Raw genomic sequence first — 20,548 nt, 5'->3', positions numbered from 1 at the left:
GTTGTACCTGGACCAGTGAATGAATATGTGACCCTACCCAGCATCATTACATTCTTCCTTGTCCATCTGTGTGTGCTTGCTTTTTCTGTTCATTTAATTTTTCTAGCTGCTTCCTCAAATATTTTCATCCTCGTTTTCAGATGAGGAAATTTAGTGATTTTTTTTCATGCTGAAGTAGTAGGCATGGATTGTGGAGTAAGTGGCAGTGTTGAGTTATGTTCTTATTAAAGGCTTGCTGTCCAGTGTCCTGTCCTTTAACCTGGTCTGTAGTAGAACCTGCATCAGGTAAACAGTGCCAAACAAAGACAACAGAAAAGGGGGAATTCATATCTCCTTAAAATCAAAGTGGACATGCACTTTGCAAACTTAAGTATTGTCAGTCTCAATTTTAATCTTTCCAATGCTTTCACATGGTCACTGAACAAATGACTCTGTCTTTCTCCAATCTGTTTCTAGATAAGAATAACATGATAGAGACCATGAAAGCATTTTGTGTTAGACAAGGTTCCTTAGCGAGACAAAACCAGATTGCTAATAATTTTATATATATTTATACAGATAGATATATAACACAAGAAATAAGCAGTTAAATTATAAAGCAGTACAAATGGTTCAATACAACTCACTCCTTTGAGACAGTTGTGAGACACTGGCAGTCCCTCAAGTCTTGAGAGTCACCAGGTAGTCCTCTGTAGAGAGATTCAGGCTATTCCCACACAGGCAGCAAACAGAAAGGCAGGTCACCAGCAGTCAGTCAGGTCACCAACAGTCAGTCCCCAGCTCAAGAGACATAAATTCCAATTGTGTGGCGAAGCAGGTCTTAAAGGAACCTCAAATTACAGCGATATAGTCCACAAGTAAGGTGTAAGTGTAGCTTGCAAATTGAGGCACAGAACAAGCAAGGCAGCCGCACACTGGTCCGATCATCAAAGAGCGAGAGACAAGAAAGGCGAGGCTCGCAGAGCCATTTATCTCTCCACCCTTCGATGAATCTCACATGTGTTTATCAGCCAGGCTGGCACAATAAACTAACTACCTCACATTTGATATTCAAAGTGCACATCACATTAGTGGGACTTCAGATGACTATAAATATGTGACTGCTTTTGCCTCAAACACGAACTTAAGAATCGGGACATTTTCAAGTATATGCTCCAAAGTCATATTGCCTAAACTGATTTTTGACAACCTGGGAGAAATATTGATCATTTTCTTTTTTTAATCTTTACTACACATAATTGTTAGTTGGGAAATATTCTTTTATCCTTTTCTGGCTTCCATACATCATGGCCATTCAAACTCGAATGTAAATGGACTTCTCACTGACCATTATTAGTCTCTTTTCAAAGGGGCTCTTGGAGGAATGAGAGAGCGTTTGTAAGCAAACGATACAGCAGACATATAATTTGTGGAGACTAATTTTTGGCAGATGTACTTTGAATGGATTGTAGGGGATTGAGACGAATGTTTGGAGGGACGAGTACCAGTGATGCTTGTTGGGGACTTAACAAGGGTAGACAGACAGGGAGATAAAGTGATGAATTCCAATATAAAAGGGAAGACAGAAGCAGCATGGTTAAGTGTTAGCATAACCCATGAACAGAGCATAAAAACGATTAAAATGTCATCTTAATTTCTGAAACTATGCTCAGTGGCTTTAATGTAAAATGCACATTTCATGTTATGAAACATACACAATGGTAATGTTTACCCTAACAACGTGTGTATGATAACAGGAAAATAATCAAATTAAGTCTGGTGCTCAGAAAAGGAGGCTTGAAGCAATGGCATGCAGGACAAGTCCCTTATAGTTCCTATGTGTGAGAAAAGGAAAACACATCGTTATTTAATTTATTATTCATGGACGTGATTCTTATGCATGCTAATTTTTTCTAATGGACGTTTTAAAGGAGAAAATGATAAAATAAATACAGAGAATGACAGAACAAAAGCTCCCTCATCTCTATTCATTCCTGTTGCAAAGGACAAACGTATATAGAATTAGCTGATATTCCCTTTACGGTCCTTTTGTTCCTGATCCTCCCTGGCAATATTTCCTTGTTTCTTTTTGTTACACACACAGCAGACACACACACATACACAAAGGGAGGGATAAAAGAAAGTTCATAGAAAAAAGATCCATGCTTTTTCCGTTCTATTTTTCCATGAACTTTTTGAACCCCCTTTTATCATAGAAATCACTGAAGCATTTATGTACCCAAAGTATCACAATGTGAAGTTATCATTTCTGGTCATATTGGCCAGCTAGGTCGATAGAGTTCTTCTGAAGTCGGTTTTCCCATCTCTCTAGCACTTTCTGAAGAATTGTACTTTCTGATTTGTACCACATCAGAAATGACATCCCTGACCGGCTCACATCATGCTCCTTTTAAATGATATTGGGATTGGGGGAACAAAAGGAAAGCTGAAGGGGCAAGAGCCAGACTGGAGAGTAGATGGGGTAAGGTTTCCCAACAGAATTCTCATAAAACTCTCAAAGAGCAAGTCCACGGTTGTGATGGGAACAGGAATAACTTTTATGGCTGGCTCTATTCTCTCCAATGAAGATTTCAATTTTCTTAAAACTTCTCCCCAGTTAGTCCTCGTTTTATTGTCCAGGGATCTTTGAGACAGTCTATCAATATTGCACCCGTGGAAACCCAAATGACGGTTGCCATAATGTTCTGGGCTCACTGCTCTGCTTTAAATTCACATTTGAGCTCTTCTAGCCTTCCTTAAAGGAGCCCTGGTGACGTGGTTACGTGTTGGGCTGTGAGACAGGAGGTCAGCCGTTCGAAACCACCAGCAGCTCCATGAAAGAAAGATGAGGCTTTCTACTCCTGTAGAGTTACGGTCACGGAAACCCACGGGGCGCATCTGCTCTGTTCTCTGAACCTTCTTTAAAATGCTCTCTCCATCTGGAAACTGTTGCTTCTAAGTAGGGCAGCGCTCCTGTTAACTTGTTGCAAAGCTTCCGTGAGCCGGGAAGATGTCCACTTGAGTTTTGTTTAAAATATTCTACTAGCTCTGGTCTCAAAACCACTTGCTTGGAGCAAAAAGCATCGTTTTCTTCTGAAAACATCTTAACAAGAGGGATACAAGTGTGTTCCGGAGAGAACTTGTTTTCAGCCATCCACTCATTGCAAAGACATGTTCACACACATTCTCTTTCTCGTAAACCTGTGCGTGGACGAGCTATAACACTGGTAGTAATATCTTTTGACTGACTTTCACAAGACACTTCTGAATTTGTTGTTTTTATAGCCAGTATTGCATTTTTACTACGGATCCCTGGTGCCACTCCGGGTTCGGCATGAGGGTGATAACCAAGATGACAGCCGGTCCGAGCCACCTGGCGCTCCCATAAGATGTGCAGTCTCAGAAACCCTCTGCAGGCTGGTGGAAAGTGAGAGATGACCAGATGGCCGCCGGCTTATTATATCTCTAGAATTTATTTCTGTAAATATGTGAGAAAAAGAGAAGGAATTTGAGTAAAACATGTTACCCCAGATCAGGAAATAAATTCAATATTTTTTCAAAAAGAAAGTCAGTTGATGATCTCAAATATAACCTCTTGGTTACTGTTAGGAGTTGAGATCTATAAAGAGACACATGGAGACAAGAGCAAGCGTGAGTTAATTTTTGTCATACATGTTGAGTCATCAAGCATGCTTTCAAATGTTAAGTCATTGAATGCTTTGCTCAGCGACCACACTGTGACGCTCTTGGGCAGTCAGATTCAGCTGAGGAGAGCCCACTGGCAGACTTGCAGGATGTCTCCTTTGTGCATCCACATTTCCAACCAAACCAGTTGTCATCGAGTGAATTGCAGCCCATGGCGAGCCGTGTGTGCAGACTAGCATTGCCCACTATAGGTTTCAACAGCAGATCACCGGGCTGTTCTTTTGAGGCCCGGCTGAATGTGTTCCAACCACTCACCTTGTGGTTAGCAGTCCCATGTGCCGTGTGAGTGCCACCCGGGACTCCTTGCCCCCACATGGCCCCTTGCAGGATAGCTACCATTCCAGCAGCTATTTGACGCTAGAAGAATTTCCAGGAACTCCATCTCACCTCGTAGGTTTCTTAGCCAAATATGATGAAGCTGTTGCATCTCACAGTCATAAAATTATATCACAGAGGAATGATGATTGCCCTGGCTACCTGGTTGCTAAGTAACAGAATTCAGACTTGACCCAGGTCTTTCAGAATCTGTAGTCAGTGCTTCCACCACTACATTATACTATTACTAGACAGTAACATGATGCCTTTCGGTGCCTAGTGCACTTTCAAGTAATTCGCATAAATTTCCTTATTCATTGTCCCAATAGTTTACAATGAGAAAGCTGAACTACAGAGAAAAGTGACTGTACAATGGTCTCCACGCTGGAGACTAGTGAGAGACTCATTCTCATGGGCCCCTGTTCTCATTCTCAGCAATGGGTCTCACTCATTCTCGTTGTTTTCATGTCGGTCTTGACTGCTACTTTATTCTCCAGAGAGCGTCTCTATGCACCTCTCCATTCCTCGAGGCTGGACAGTGCCTGGCGTTGTTGTTAGGAACCATCGAGGTGATTGCAGCCCATAGCCACCCTGTGCACAAGAGAACGAAACACTGCGCGGGCTTGTGCAGCCTTACAGTGCTCCTGTGCTCAAGCCCATTGCTGCAGCCACGGGGGCAGTCCATCTCCCTGAGGCCTTCCTCTTCTGGGGCTGCCCTCCCACTCAACCCAGCGTGCTGTCCTTCTCCAGGGACTGACCCCTCCTAACAATATGTCCGAAGCATGTAAGACAAAGCCTTGTTATCCTGGCTGTACTTCTTCAAGTACAGATCCGGGTGGCCTTTTAGTTGTCTACAATTCAAATGCACCGATCTTCATTCAGTGTCCACCTTTCTCATGCACGTGAGACCACTGTAAATACCAAGGCTTGGATCAGGCCCTCCTTTGTCCTCAAAGTAATATACTTGCTTTTCAGTACTCTAGAGAGGTCTTTTGAATAGGAAGACCGAAGAAGAATCCAAGCATTTGGATTGTGGTGCTGGAGAAGACCACTGAGAGTGCCAAGGATGGCCAAAAGAACAAACAGATCTCTCTGGAGGAAGTGAGGACAAAGTGCCCCTTGGAGGCAAGGGTGGCTAGACTGTCAGACTGTGGACATAGACGGATTGCCACGGTGGCTGCTGCATCCATGGGCTCTGGAGTGGGACCGATCTGAGGGATGGGCACAGTACTGTGCAGTGTCCCTTCTGTTCCTCCGGGTGGGAACAGATTCTATAGCACCTAACAACCACCACCACCCCAGAGAGGTCTTGTGCAGCAGACTGACCTAACACACTCGGCTTCTTGTCCCTTACTGCTGCTTGCAGGAGCATGGGTTGTGGACCCACGCAAGACCAAATCCTTGCTGGCATCACTCTTTTCTCCTTCTGTCACGAGGTTACCTCTTAGCCCAGTTGGTCTTCTTTACACTGAGCTATCATCCATACCGGAGGCTGCGGTTCGGGCTCGTCTTCAGTAAGTGCTGCCAGTCCTCATCTTCAGTATGCAAGGTCGTCTCACCTGCGTTTCGCAGGTTGTTAGCAAACCTTCCTCTAATCCAGATGCCACACTCTTCTTCATAGAATCCAGCTGCTCTGATGATTTGCCTGACGTAGAGAATGCTTAATATATTTTTCTAACCAATGGCATAATGCAGACGGTTCTGCTCAGATTAAGTAGATTCACATTTGACCTGAGAATGAAAAGTGGACAGATTCAGTTTAGCTCCAACTTGAAGGCTTTGCCTCGAAAAGGCTGTTGCTCCCAGAAGGTGGAGAAAAAGACTTGGAGTCACGGAGTTAAGTATTGATGACAATAAAAGTAATTTCAGGAAATGGTTGCCTGGAGGCTAGAACCCGTGTGTGACTTATTGGTCCATGGGTGAAAAACATTTCCCCTGGCTATACAGTATTTCCTCAGCTCCTCGGCTGAGTTTGAAAGTGATCCAAGCATTCAGATGATGTATCAGATTTTGCTGAAAAGCACCTTTAATCTCACCTGTATTTTATTTTCTAAGATATATGTTAGAGTCAATTTACTTTCTCCAATGAGCCAGCTCTGTCATACTCAGCAGTAAAGTTAATGCCCCAGTGATGGTTTGAAAAAAGAGAACTTTGGCCTAGAAATCGCATTATATCTTTAAATAAACGCTCTCAAATGAAACCAATCAATTAACTAAGAATTCATGTCCATCCCTCGCTTTAAAATAATGTGTCCTAAGTAGAAAGAAAACTGATCTTTAGAGGGAACCAGCTTGGCTGAAGGCCTATGGAATGAGAAAGAAATATGTATGTCTTTAACAAGGCTTGAAGGGATCCAAGGGCTTTGTTAATAAATGCAGATGCAGAAACACTCCCCATACTCGATTCTGCGATCCAGCCAACCAAGTAGACAAAAATCTGAAACGAGTGATTTCTTTCTTTAGAAAAAAAAGATGTTGACTTAATTTATATAATAATGAGCATGTTTCTGCTTCCTTGGGGAGCAGGCAGTGTGTCAGCCATCTGCTGCATGTTTCCTGAATCTTATGATACCGTTGTCCATTTCCAGCCTTGACTGCAAGGTCACACGGCAAAGGTAGACGGAGAGTGCTAGGAAAAATGACAGAGACTCATTTTCTTTCACCAAGTCACCCGTGGATGGAGGGAAGCTTCACAAGTATCCGGACCTCCGTGTCCTCCTCTGGGAACCGAACAGCGGGAGGGATTTCCACGGCGCTCCAGCAAGCGGTTAGGAACAATATTTACTTTGTGGAAGTAAAGAAAGCAGGGGCTGGATAGCTGGTTTATGTGTGCAACAAATGTGCTGGTTACCCCCTCAAACACCCACCAGCCGAATCCTTGTCTTCAGCAAGCTACTTTCCTAATTGGGTAGACAGTGCACATTCATGGCACCAACTCCGCGTGGGTGTCTAGCTATGACGTTCCCCTTTTGAGTGTGCGCTTTCCCTCGTGGGAGAAGTGGAAACAGGCAGATTGGTGGCCGAGTGGCCAAAGTGCTAGGCTGCTAACGGAAAGGTTTGCAGTTCAAATCTCTGCGCGGCTGTTCTGTTCTGCCCTCTTGGGGTGTTGTGAGTTGGAACCCGATGTGTTTGGTTGAGGTTTGCCTCAGAATAGAGAAGGAAGCGGCAGCGGTCACTACAAGTCTCCTGAAACGTGTGGAGAGATGGAGAAAGAGCAGTGACGTGATGTTATTCCCAACAAAACATCTTTCATTAGTGTTTTAAAACTTAGCTTTGAGAACTGAAGTATCTGCTGTCAGATTGCCTGGATTTGGGTCCCAACGTCACCATGGTGTAGTAGGCTATGTGTTGGGCTGTTAACCACAAAGTCAGCAGTTCAAAACCACTAGCTGCTCCTTGGGAGAAAGATGAGTCTTTCTGCTCCATGAAGATTGGTGTTGGAAGCCCACGGGGGAAGATTTGCTCAGCCTTATAGGGTCGCTATGAGGTAGAATCTATTTAATGGCAATGAGAAGAGAAGAAATCTCTTTTTAGGCAAATTACTTAAATTGTTTCTCTATAAAATGGGAACGCTTGTCTTAAGGTGTGAATGAGCTAAAACATGACCCTTGCAATGGTCCGAGAGAGAAAGTAAGTGCTCAAGAAATGTTAGCTCGCATCGTTATAGAAAATACATGACTATGGAAAAGAATATTTAATTGAAATTTAATTGAGAATTAGACGTTTTCACAAAGATGACCATTGTCATCCAGCTTGAAACTACAGTTACTGTAGTCAAGTCATTGAGGAAATAAATATATCATGAGTGGCACAGGTCCTTATAAGTCTAGCTTTATTTGACTACAGAAGGGACCACTTATGAGTACAGTTTATTGATACGTTGTTGTAGCTATGTGCCTGTCTATGAAAATCATGAACTGTGACTTTTAAGTAGGAAATGGGCATCTAATCTACTTTCTGTTTAGCAATAAAATAATAGACCTGTACTTTTAAGTATCAATATATGAAAATTTATACTAATGTGTGTCAAGTTGTATTCTGCTCATTTTTTCTGGTTGTGTAGTCTCGCTTCATTTCTAATGTTTTATATTGAATGTTTAATTTTACAAAAGAAAAAGTATAAGACTACAGATATGTCCTTAACTGTGTTTGATAAGAAACAAACTAACCTGGCTTTAAAATACTTTTGTAATCATGATTTTAGGTTTGATGATATAGATGAACTAAAATGAGAAACACCTCAAAATTAATAAATTTAATGTCAGAATCAAAAGGTCCACATTCTAATATTTGTGCCCTTACAATATGATCCAGCCTTTTACCCTATAACAGTATGTTTTTATACTTAGACTGTTCCCAAGGTGACTATTTTTGGATCCAAAAGTTTACTCTGTTGATCATTTCTTTTAGATCACTTTAAACCTTTTTTATTTATTTCCTTTCTTATTCTTATATGTCTACTTCATAGAAATAGTTGATAAAGTACTATCTTACTTAAAATAAAATTTTATTTTTTACTAGTAGTTTTTTATTTATTGAATTTAGTTTTTTCTTCTACTTCTTTCCTTGAATTAGTATTTTAGAAATATTTACATTAATTGAATTATTAAATTCTTCTTGCATGTACTTTTACTTGGCTATCCCATGTTTTGGTTTTTTAAATCATTTTATTGGGGGCTCGTACAACGCTTCTCACAATCCATACATACATCTATTGTGTCGTGCACATTTGCACATTTGTTGCCATCATCATTCTCACAACATCTGCTTTCCACTTGAGTCCTTGGCATCAGCTCCTCATTTTCCCCCTTCCCTTTCCCCCCTCCCTCATGAACCCTTGATAATTTACAAGTCATTATTATTTTGTCATATCTTACACTGTCCAACGTCTCCCTTCACCCACTTTTCTGTTGACCGACCTCCAGGGAGGAGGCTATATGCAGGTCCTTGTGATCGGTTCCCCCTTTCTACCCCACCTCCCCTCCACTCTCCCGGTATCGCCACTCTCACCACTGGACCCAAAGGGTTCATCTGTCCTGGATTCCCTGTGTTTCAAGTTTCCATCTGTGCCAGTGTACATCCTCCGGTTCAGCTGGATTTGTAAGGTAGAATTGAGATCATGATAGTTGGGGGGAGGAAGCATTTAAGAACTAGAGGAAAGTTGTATGTTTCATTGTTGCTACACTGGTCCCTGACAGGCTTGTCTCTTCCCCAAATGGCCTTTGGGTCCCGACTCTGCACTCCCCCTCATTCACTATGATGTGATTTTTGTTATTTGATGCTTGATACCTAATCCCTCAACACCTTGTGATCATACAGGCTGGTGTGCTTCTTCCAAATGGACTTTGATGCTTCTGTGCTAGATGGCCGCTTGTTTACCCTCAAGCCTTTAAGACCCCAGATGCTATATTTTTTGGTAGTCAGGCAACATCAGCTTTCTTCACCACACTTACTTATGCCACCATTTGTCCTCAGTGATAAAAGTAAAATTTTTAAACCAGATAAGTACAGTTATCGGTATTGTGATACAAAAGTTGCTTCTTAGAACTACTAGCATTTGATACAAATTCTGAAGGGCAAAGCAAATATTTTAACATTTAGAGAGAGGAATGATTGGGACAGAGAAGGGGACTCTGGGTAATTACTGTTGACATCTCGTGACCAGCTCAATAGTACTTTAGCTTCTCTGGCATTGAAATGAAATGCCAGTGCCCACCCTCTACCCTCCACTCTCCCCAGGTTCCCAAGCATCCGTTCTATGCCTACTAGGTCAGCGGCTCCATTTTAGTTGAATATTTGATCTTCAATTTTCATGGATACAAAATCAGGAAGATGTAGCTCAGCCTAGTCATTCAGAGTGTAGATGCTGGAACCACACTGCTGGCTTCCAGTCTTGGCTCTCCTCACGGCAGCTGTGTAACTAACCACCTGGTGCTTGCTTCCTCACATGGGAAACTAGGATGGCGATGGGCGTACTTACTCAGAGCTTGTTGTGTAACATAGTTCTATTAACTGATCGGCTATTTGTAACACTCTCAGAACAGCTCTGGCATAGAGAAACCCCAAAGCCAAAGCCACTGCCACTGTGGCGATCCTGTACCAGGATTTCCAAGACGGCAAATCGTTATGGGAGTAGACAGCCTCATCTTTCCCCCAGTGCCTGGCTGGTGGGTTTAAACCACCGGCCTTCAGTTAGCAGCCCAGTGTGGGCCTACCCCACAGCACCACCAGGCCTCTGTGACAGAGAGAGCAGACGCTGTGTTTGAAAGAAACGGTCACTCTGCATTCCTGCCCTCTCTCCTTAGAATAAGCGTATGAAGTGAAACGGAGGGTACTGATCTCGCCATCTTTCCCTGGCGGTGTCCCTTCTATTTTTTAGAGTCTTGTGCCATCTGGGTGACACCTGGCAACAAAACGCGAGAACTTAATGTCCAGATTCCCTGCTTTTATGGCACATTTGATTAACGCTGGTTTTAACAAAGAGCCTGCTCATGCAGGTTGTATCAGGACCATGAACCTGATTCAGTGGGTGGCACGTTGTTCTGGCTTTCTATTCTGATTTCAGGGTGGCTGTAAAAAGGTGGTGTTTCTTAAACAAACATAGTGGAACATGCTGACTGTTCTAGGCAAAAGCACTTGCTGACTCTGCAGAAGTTAAGGAAGGGATTTGGAGTTGATGCTAGAATCCCTGGGTGGTGTAAACAGATTGCTAACTGCAAGGTGGGAAGTTCAAGTCCACCATTCCAATGGTCCTTCAGAGGTAAAACCATGCATCCCGAACCCCGATTGAATAAAACATGCTTATCCTGTATCTCTGCCTTCGTCAAAGCTACTGCTCTAAGGTCCCATGTGAGAATGAATTTGATGATTTTGCTTTCCCCTCACTCTTTTCACTGATGTAATCTCAGGATCCGTCCTTGGTTTTTATTGTGAATATATTTTATATTAAATGATTCCTTAGGAACAGTAACATTTCATTTGACAAGTAAATTTAGATAAATTGTTTATGCCGTTCGAAAGCTAGCCAGAGTACATTTATTCTAAAATATCACACTTCTTGAGTTCTTAATTTTTATTTATATCCTGGTGGGTTGAAATGGGTCTGAGTAATTTTGCGCTAAAGGTTAATTAAACTCAGAGAAAAATTTCATTATCTTTCCTCTCCACCTTTCCATTTTGTTGTTGTGGAATTAATGTTGTGGAATTAATGTTCTTTATAAATTTTACAGATTAATTCCTTATCTGACAAGTCTTTGCCAAAATGTTTTCCCCCAATCTGTAGGTTCTTTTTTGTCTTTGGTGAAATATTTTTGTATTTGTAAGGGTCTAGTGTTTCGGAGAATCTACTCATTTAGTTTGTCGTCTGTTTGTGCGTTTGTAGTTTTAGTTCTTCTTTGGACTTTTCAGGATGTTTTTTCGTCCCCCATGTTTATGCAATGCTTTTTAGTAGACACCTTTTTTTGGGGCATTTCCTTGTTAGTCTTATACCTGAATATGGAAATGGTCCATCTAGACGTGTTTGTAGAGCGGTCTGTGGATTGCCCTTGACACCTTCGCTGTACCCTCTTGTTTGCTAATGAACGTTCCCTTCTAGATTGCTGACCTGGCGACTGTTTGATATTTGGAGACGTTGGCCCATGTCCAATTACTAGACGAGTTTCGTGTAAGTCAGCTGACTTCCATGCCTCGTTTTCTACTTTCCTACTGATGTTGTGTAGAAAAACTCCAGCTCTCGGAATGCAACCGTTGCATAACCATTTTGTCCCTAACCCTAATTTTCTGCAATTTCTTCCTCCATTTGCCTGTTGAAAGCCATACCTATTATATGATGGAGCAGTGAGGTCTCCTGCTGTGTTACAAATACTTTTTCATGACAAAGAGTTGTCTACTTTTCTGACTGGCACAGATTATTTATATAAGATGGCAGAAAGTGGGAATGAGAGATACACAGATTAAAAAACAACAACAGCTAGACACAATTTAAAACTGTAACTTACATAAAACTCCAGGCACACACACACACAGGAGAAAAAGAAATGATTATTTTTGCTTATTGCAAAAATGCTTGAGAATATTACTTTTGTAGATATTTGTGGAAATAAACTCTGCCTTATAAATATGCATCATGAGTTATTCAAATGATGACACCCTTGGTGTTTCTGTAATAGAACCATGTCTTATGAAAACTAGGTCACTTTAGCAATGAAATAAATTATAAATCCATAGTGATGGCAGGAATTCCAGCAACTTCTATAAAAACGTTTATTATTGAGAAAAACTATCTTATCGCTGCCTCCTTGCAAAAGATTTCTAGAGCTGAAACAGCTGTTGTCAGCCATATAATCTAGTCGCTACAAATGCAGCTCCGTGCAGAACCCAGAAAAGTAATGCAAATGCATGACATAAACTAGTGTAATCCAATAGGGTGTTGTGGGGACCATGGTAAAGTGGAGATTACTTACGCCCTCAGCGTTTGGGCCCCTAAGTATCATATAAGCATGTTGTTGGTTGCCCTCAAGTTTGCTCCTGCTCATGGCTACCTCACGTGCAACAGAAGAAAATGATCTCACAAGTGAGCCATCTTTGAGATCTGGTGGGCTTGAATTCAAGGTGGCAGCTGTTGTGGATTGCCTCCCAGCCTGAGTAGGGGTGGAGGAAAGAGGAGCGATGGGGAACCGGGAGGCAGGCTTATCATCCAGCATCCTACAGGACAGTAATCTTTGTGAACCACATAGCTTTCATTGCCCATTTTCAAAAGTAGCTCATCAGGTCTTTGTTAAGACTTCTCTTCTTCTGGAAGCTCCATGAAACCTGTCCACTATCAATGGCCCTGCTCACATCTAAATACTGTTGGGCCAGCCTCTAGCCTTAGGGCAGCACCCAAGTCACAGTAGGACAGCTTTATAGATAGGTGGTGAAATAAAAACCCACTCCTCCCATTATTGAGAGGACACTGAGGTCGAGGAAAATTAATAGATTTTGTCCAAATGCTAAGAGAATCCATGTTGTAACCAGAATCCATGTAACCATTGAACATGGTTCAATCCATGTCGAACCATCTGCAGAATTTGCAGGGCCCAGTACAAAGCAACACCTGAGTCCCTTGGTTCAAACAGTTCCTGAGGAGTCCTGGGTGACTGAGCCCATTGTCTACTGGGACAGCCTGTCTTACTTCCTGGTCTAGAGTCTCTCTATCCAGACACAGAGGTCCGCTCAAGCACCAGCCCGCCAAAAGAAAGCTGATCATAGAGGTATGATTAAATTCAAGCCCTTGACTTTGATACTAGGGAATCATCTGACTTTACATACAAGAGGTTTCTACATAGGGTTTGATATTCTTTGCTTCTCGGTCTTGTGTAGCATCTTTTGTTCAATCATTACTGCTTGCATCCATTTAAGAATAGTTCTGTTGGCATATACTTTATATGTCACATTTTTTGATTGTTCAGTCATTTTAAGAAGAGTTGTACAACCATCACCACAATCAATATCAGAACCTTTTCTGCTTCTACTCATTGTTAACACTTTTCCCCACCCCCATCCTCCCCTGCCATACCCCTGGGCATTTCTCAATCCACCAACGAGCTCTCTAGCTACACCAACCCTGGATTTCATATACAGAAAACCAAACCAAACAAAAAGAAGAAGTGAACAAACAAAACCCAACAAGACAAAACACATAGAAAAACCTCCAATGAAAAGAAAGCAGAAAATACTATAAACTGGAATGTTAAAATGGGTCAAAGGGACATAAAATACATTGTTACAATTTAACTACCTACATGTGTCATAGTCAGCTTTAAAGTGCTCCTGTCTGATACCAAGGCTCTTTACCGCCTGCGACTATGGTCAGGGGGAAGTCACAGGAGACGGAACCCGTGTGGGAACCCTGCAATGCCTTCTGGGCTTCCACTGTCATCCATAGGCTTTTGCAAACCCAGGGTTCAGAATTTAATCTCTGAGTCATTCCCCCCTTTAGATTTGGATTTTTGTTATTTATAATCCTTCGATCGCCCAGGCTGGTGTGATTCTTTTTCCATGTGGATTTAGTTGGTGCCTCATTTAGATGGCTGCTTGTTTGAAGACAGGCCTTTAAGTCTCAGCTTGCTGAGAGCCAGGCACCATCTGGTTTCTTCACCACACTTTGCTGTCGCACCCACATCTTCCCTGATCTCTTTATGATGGCGACGATCAAGTAGGGCCATGTCACAAGAACTGATTGTTCCTAGATAGGGGCTACAATTAAATGTGACCCCAAATTAATTCATGAATCTATGGCTCATATATGTCCCCAGTTCACTTTAGAGACATCATTGTCATTTTGTGAGCGAGAACATTATGAATCATCCCCCTGGGACATAAAGTATTTTCTACTGATGACTCACTGCCATTGAGTTGACTCCCACTGCTAGTGGCCCTATAGGACAGGGTAGAACTGCCCCTGTGGGTTTCCGAGACTGTCCCTTTATGGGAATGGAAAGCCTCCTCTTTCTCCCACAGACTGGCTGGTGGTGTCAAAGTCTTGGCCGCTGTGGATCACAGCCCAATGTGTAACCACTGTTACCAGGGCTCCAGGAATGGCTAGTGTTGCTAATGTAGCCAAGGTGGTAGAAAAGGAAAATCTGTAAGGTAGGTCTGCCTCAGAGTGCAGTGCGTGGATCCTTGACTTTTACAGCTCACTCTTAAGTGACTGGGTGTTGTCTACACAGACAACAGGGGGTTGGTGATAGGACAAAACTTTCAGTGACAGTCATTCACAAAGGCAGGCATTCCTACCAGACCAGGATATTGCATCGATTTTTGTTGTTCTTTTTAGAATGCAAGTCCTAGCAGTTCATAATTTTCAACCCTAAATTTCAAATCTTTTCTGGAAGTATTAGTTCAGAATAGAATTCCAGAAATGTGCAGGGCCAGCCGACCTAGAAATGATAGGTACGTGTGTGTGCTGTTGGTCTTATGCATTTGCGGCTCTGGGTCATTGGGGTGTTTTTTATTGAATTTTTTTGTCCTGCCTGAAAGGATCTGTTGTTTCCTCCCCCAAAATGTGACGTGTAACTCAAATCGTCTCCAGAAATCACTTTCTCTTGGTACCTTATTTGAAATTTGTTAGGAATATGTAGACACTTTGCCGCTAGGTGGACTCAAGTTGACTAGCCACTTTCTCTTTTGTGATCCTTTACCACTGTTCACTCACAGTACTGCCCTTAAAGGAGCCTGGTGAATACCAGTCATTGAAATCTAGTGAACTTTTAAAAGAGCACACAGAAAGTATAAGAAATAAAATTAGGAATTGAGTAATAGGGAAAGAGGTCTATTTATTTATTTATTTTTGGTTAAAAACCTTATATTGTAAAAATAACTTTAAATATAGAAGGTGAACCTATAAATTGCTCATTTAAAAGCTCTCTCCTGTAATGAACAGAATATCAACCATTTAAAAACATTATTTTTGACCTTGTACTTCCATACCCTATTCGACCCCTCCTCCTTCAAATAAATGCCAGCTGTAGGTCGAATAAAATTTTATTTATAAAAGTAATCATAATAATGAAAGCATAATAATCGTCAGGCCCACCGTGTGGAAGAGTTTACGGCTGTCACTTAGAATGGTACAGCAGATGGAAGATGAGAGTCTGTATCCTGTCCATTAACAATATCTGCAGAGATGTTCATGGACATGTTTTAAATGAGCAAGAAAAATACTACTCTTCTTTAATGAGGTCAGGGCTTCTTAACATCAGATGTATTTTTATAACAAACGTAAACTGCTCTTAAGTAAACTTATTAACTTAATATCTGGGTCAGGTGAAGAACTCAAAAACTCGGCTGTGTATTTATTGTGCCCCTGATGGGAGATGAACAGGGGGAGAGAGAGGAGAAAAAGGGAAAAGACATGAACTGGGAGGAAGAAAAGCTAGGCTATGACTGTAATCAGCAATGCTTAAGCTCCGTCCCACAATATTTCATTTTTATATAGCGACGCATGTGGGTGTCTATGTTCAGCTAATACTGAAATTGCTCATTAACTGTAACTCCTATTGTGAAGGAAGGGAGCGCAGACTTAGTGGACTTTTTTCTCTCCCGTGTTTTATGAAATGTGGAATATAGAAACCAAATGTCATAGAATTTTATTTTTAACTTTCTGCAGGTGGAGATTTTCATTTTGCCTTTATCTATTTACCTATGGAGTCCGGTTCCTGAAGAAGGTAGGATCTGCCAAGTCACTTTATATAATAATTCTCACCTAGCTGTCAACCCGAGTTCCATTCTCCAGGAGGGTGACAATTGCAATATTCCTAACAGCTGTGAGTGTCCTCGCAAGAATGATGTGTGAATTTTTATTTGATTTGCAAAAATATTTACAGTTTATTCTTTGTACTGGATCATTTATAGGCATAAATGAAAGACAGTTTTGTTATGTGAAAGATGTTACTAAGGCCCTTGTCCCATCTAGTTGGTTATTTATTACGTGTGGGCATCAGTAGCCTTATGATAACCACCAACTGGAGCTTTATATGAACTTAACCCAAGTTTTCACATGACACAACTTGCCAAATCAGTGGCTGGAGTCTGTGTCACGACTGCACTGTTTGCTGGTCAGAACACTATGTTAGCATCGTGCATAGTTATTAAGAGAACAACTACCAACTGCTGGTAAGAAGCTCAATGTATTTTATAGATTACATTTCTCCTGCTGTAGCTTTGCTATATTCTATATGTACTCAGACAAGTTTATCCATGAGAGTAACTCTTGGTGGCTGTCCTTGCATTTCCCCTGAGTATCTCCTTGCTTAGTTCTATTTGAAAAAATTTAGACTGCTCAGATTCGAGACTGATAAAGAATTAGATTCTCATGGTCATGCACATGGCAACAAGAATAATGATGTGGCAGCAGATAAGGAATTATTTTGTTGTGTAAACCTGCAAAGTGTGGTAGATGTTGTCTTTAATTCTTAGAACTATGAAGGGGTACCCCAACAAAACTGGAATGGTCCTGGATCTTTTGTAGTTCACATTTTCCCCCACTACACAAGCATCTAGCAACTCGCTCTGAATGAGTGCACCCAGTGGCATTGCCTGGGAAGGTTCTCTCTGGTCACATTGAAGTTTTTCGGAAAAGTAGTTTTGCCTAGATCTCCTTTTTTGTGATGCCCCGTTTAAGAGAACAGCGTGCGGCTGTGAAATTTTGTTTCCTGCTCAGGAAAAACGCTGCAGAAACGGTCGTGATGTTGAACAGAGCTCACAAGGACAGCGCTGTGGGAAGACTCAAGCATGCGAGTGGTTTTCTCATTTCAAACCAGGTGAAATGTCCATTGATGACGAATCTCCTGCTGATGTCCATCAACTTGCCGAATGGATGAAAATGTTGACTGGTGGTGCATTTGGAATGTGTGTCACCAGGTCAGACTGTTAATCGAGCTTTCTGTTTAGAGGTTCTGGAAAGATTGTGTAACAGTGTAGCAATAAAAGATCTGATTGGTGGCAGACGGGGCACTGGTTTTGCCACCATGACAACGCACCTGCTCATGCAGCCATCTCAGTTTTTGGCAAAAAACAGCATGCCTCTCTTGCCCCCACACACCTTAACTCACCTGACCTTGCTCTGTGCAACTTCTTTTTGTTTCTGCGAATGAAGAGGCAATGAGAAGACAGCAATTTGATGACACAGAAGAGGTGAAGAAAAACCAGGGAACTTCCGAGAGTGCACACACAGAGAGCAAGTGCCTTACCCTCGAGTGGGGACTAAAACCTCCTGAACTGTGAGGACAGAAGTTTCTGCTTATTAAATCCACCCACTTGAACTGCAAACACAGGGGATCCAGGACAGATGAACCCTCAGGACCAGTGCTGAGGGTGGCGATACCGGGAGGGTGGAGGGAAGGTGAGGGAGAAAGGGGGAACCGATTACCAGGATCTACATGTAACCTCCTCCCTAGGAGACAGACAGCAAGAGGTGGGTGAAGGGATATGTCGGACGGTGTAAGATATGACAAAATAATAATAATTTATAAATTATTAAGGGTTCATGAGGGAGGGGGAGCAAGGAGGGAGGGGAAAAATGAGGAGTTAATACCAAGGGCTCAAGCAGAAAGCAAATGTTTTGAGAATGATGAGGGAAACAAATGTACAAAAGTGCTTGCCACAATGGATGGATGTATCGATTGTGATAAGAGTTGTACGAGTCCCCAAGAAAATGATTAAACAAGAAAGAAAAAGATGAGCAATATTGGAGGGATTGTATTCTCAAATTCAAAATGACAGTCAGCAAGTTGCAAGAATGGTATGTGAAGAAAATGTGTACTAGCAGAAGGACACACTATCAATGTAGAGAAAACAGATATCCCCACGTTAGATAACATCATAATAAATGGGGAAAATTGAAGAAATAAAAGATTTACAGCCTCAGAGACTTTGTGTCTTTCTCCTCCTTTATAATAAGATCATGGCTCATGGGTTAGGCGCCATGCTCCTCCATTAGGACTTCTTCGGAACTGGTAGCCTCTCTTCGAAGACATATTTCCAAGTAAGGTTACTCTTAAGGGCACTAGAGCATCAACATATCTTTGGGGAGACACAGATCAACTAATAACATCTATTCCTTGTAAAATGATCCTTTGTAAAACGATTTCTCCCTCTAAAGTCCTCCAGATTGAGTGACAAATGAATGTCTGATAAAATAAACACATAAAAACTCCATGTTAAGGAGAAAAACACACGCTCCTGCATGTGTATGCGGGCTCTTTTATGTGACACAGCAACACAGTGTTATCTATAGCGGTAGCCGGGTATCACCCAGTTTTCTGGTCTCCTGCCAAGGAGGTAGTTGTGTCTGGAGGCACTTAGCCACACATGGCATGTCGTACTCTCTCTGTTTCTCTGTTGCTCCGGGCAAATAGAGCCTGGCTGCCTATTGGACGGCCACTTGCAAACTTTTAAGACCCATATACTACTCAGTGAATAGGAGGTAAGGAAATAGAACCAAACTTGTCATTAGGCTGATTAACTGGAATAGCCCATGAAGCTCTGACTGCAAACCCCCCGACAAAGGAACTACTCCTGAGAGGTGCTTGGGTCTGTGCTAGAACTACCAAATACGACTCCTCTCCCTTTGCCATCACTGGAAACATGTCACAAAACGTTTGCGAATTCAACTTCTTACAAGCATACAGCTTCATAACAGAGATTACATTAATCAGCTATGCAACTCTACCCCCCACTGGAAACCCAAACCCAGTGTTCCACAAGCCGTACCGCCTCCCCTCACCCTCCTCATTCCTGGTAACTACTGATCAACTGTGGTCTCTATGCCTTGGCCTGCGCTTGTCTTTTTAATAAAGGTCCCTGCTGGCATGGTGGGTTATGTTTGGGTTGCTGTCCACAGGTCAGTGATTCAAAGCACTAGGTGCTCCTTGGGAAAAAGATGTGGCTGTTTGTTCCCATCATGATTTACAGTCTTGAACTCTCGTAAGGAGCAGTTCTACTCTGTCCTACAGGGTTGGTATGATTTAGAATCAACTCGGTGGCAGTGAATTTGGGGGTTGGGTATGGTTTTACACTTGCATAAATGAGGTCATACGATATTTATCCATTTTGGATAGATTTATTTTACTCAGCATTATGTCTTCAAGCTCTACCCTATTGTACAATGAAGATCCTGTTCACAAACTCCATTGTATCCTAAAGACCTGCTCAAGAAGGGGGATGTCAAACAGTCAAATTCGCATGACATTCAGGTATTCTGGAGCTGCGCAGTCTGGATAAACCCCTCGGACTATCTTCGATAATGTTTAAACCTTAGCCCAAATCATCCCCCTCCAGATCTTTTAAAACCAGACAGTAGTTTAGTGTAACCAGCATCACATAGTTGCCTTGAGCATTGTGCTCTTTTAAGATCTAGCTGTTGAATTGTTAGGTGTCTTGAGTTGATTCCAGCTCCCAGCCATCCTACGAACAAAGGAATGAAACTCTGCACCATCCTCATATTCCCGGTTATGTTCGAGCCCGTTGTTTTCAGCCACCATGTCAACGCTCCTGGCTTAGGGTCTTCCATCTTCTCTATGGGATCAAGTTGACCACAAGTCAAAGATTAGATAGGACCCTTAGAGGGAAGTGAGTTTAAGTTAATGATGGAGGAACAACATGGGGACGGACGGAGGGCCAGAATGGCTGTACACCTGGAAGAAGAATGTAATCAGTGTCACCGAGTTATATGTGTAGAAATTATTGAATTGGAGTATGATCTGTTGTATATGTGCTGAGTAACTACAACAAAAGAAAATACACTATGAGGAAAAATGTTTTCAGTAGTCGCATGATCACAAACAAGAAATGGGCTTCATTTATTGTGATGCACTTATGTTTTTTTAATTAGTCATTTTATTGGGGGATCTTACAGTTCTTATCACAATCCACAATACAGACATTTTTGTCAAGCACATTTGTACATATGTTGCCATCATAATTTTCTTTTTTTAAAAAATAATTTTATTAGGAGCTCATACAACTCTTATCACAATCCATACATACATCAATTGTGTAAAGCACATTT

General features: G+C 41.9%; 1 protein-coding gene across 1 annotated transcript in view; it reads left to right on the top strand.

Moving 5' to 3' along the window:
* Positions 1 to 20,548, top strand: part of CERS6 (ceramide synthase 6) — a 351,849-nt gene that overhangs the window by 170,365 nt on the left and 160,936 nt on the right. Inside the window, exon 4 of the mRNA XM_075529473.1 lies at positions 16,148 to 16,205. Coding sequence (XP_075385588.1) covers positions 16,148 to 16,205 — 58 coding nt within the window. The remainder of the gene's footprint in view (positions 1 to 16,147; positions 16,206 to 20,548) is intronic.

The sequence above is a fragment of the Tenrec ecaudatus genome, chromosome 13, assembly GCF_050624435.1.
Source record: "Tenrec ecaudatus isolate mTenEca1 chromosome 13, mTenEca1.hap1, whole genome shotgun sequence".
In the NCBI taxonomy this organism is placed as follows: domain Eukaryota; kingdom Metazoa; phylum Chordata; class Mammalia; order Afrosoricida; family Tenrecidae; genus Tenrec; species Tenrec ecaudatus.
Note: the sequence above shows the minus strand (reverse complement) of the source record. Positions and strands in the feature narration are given on the sequence as shown.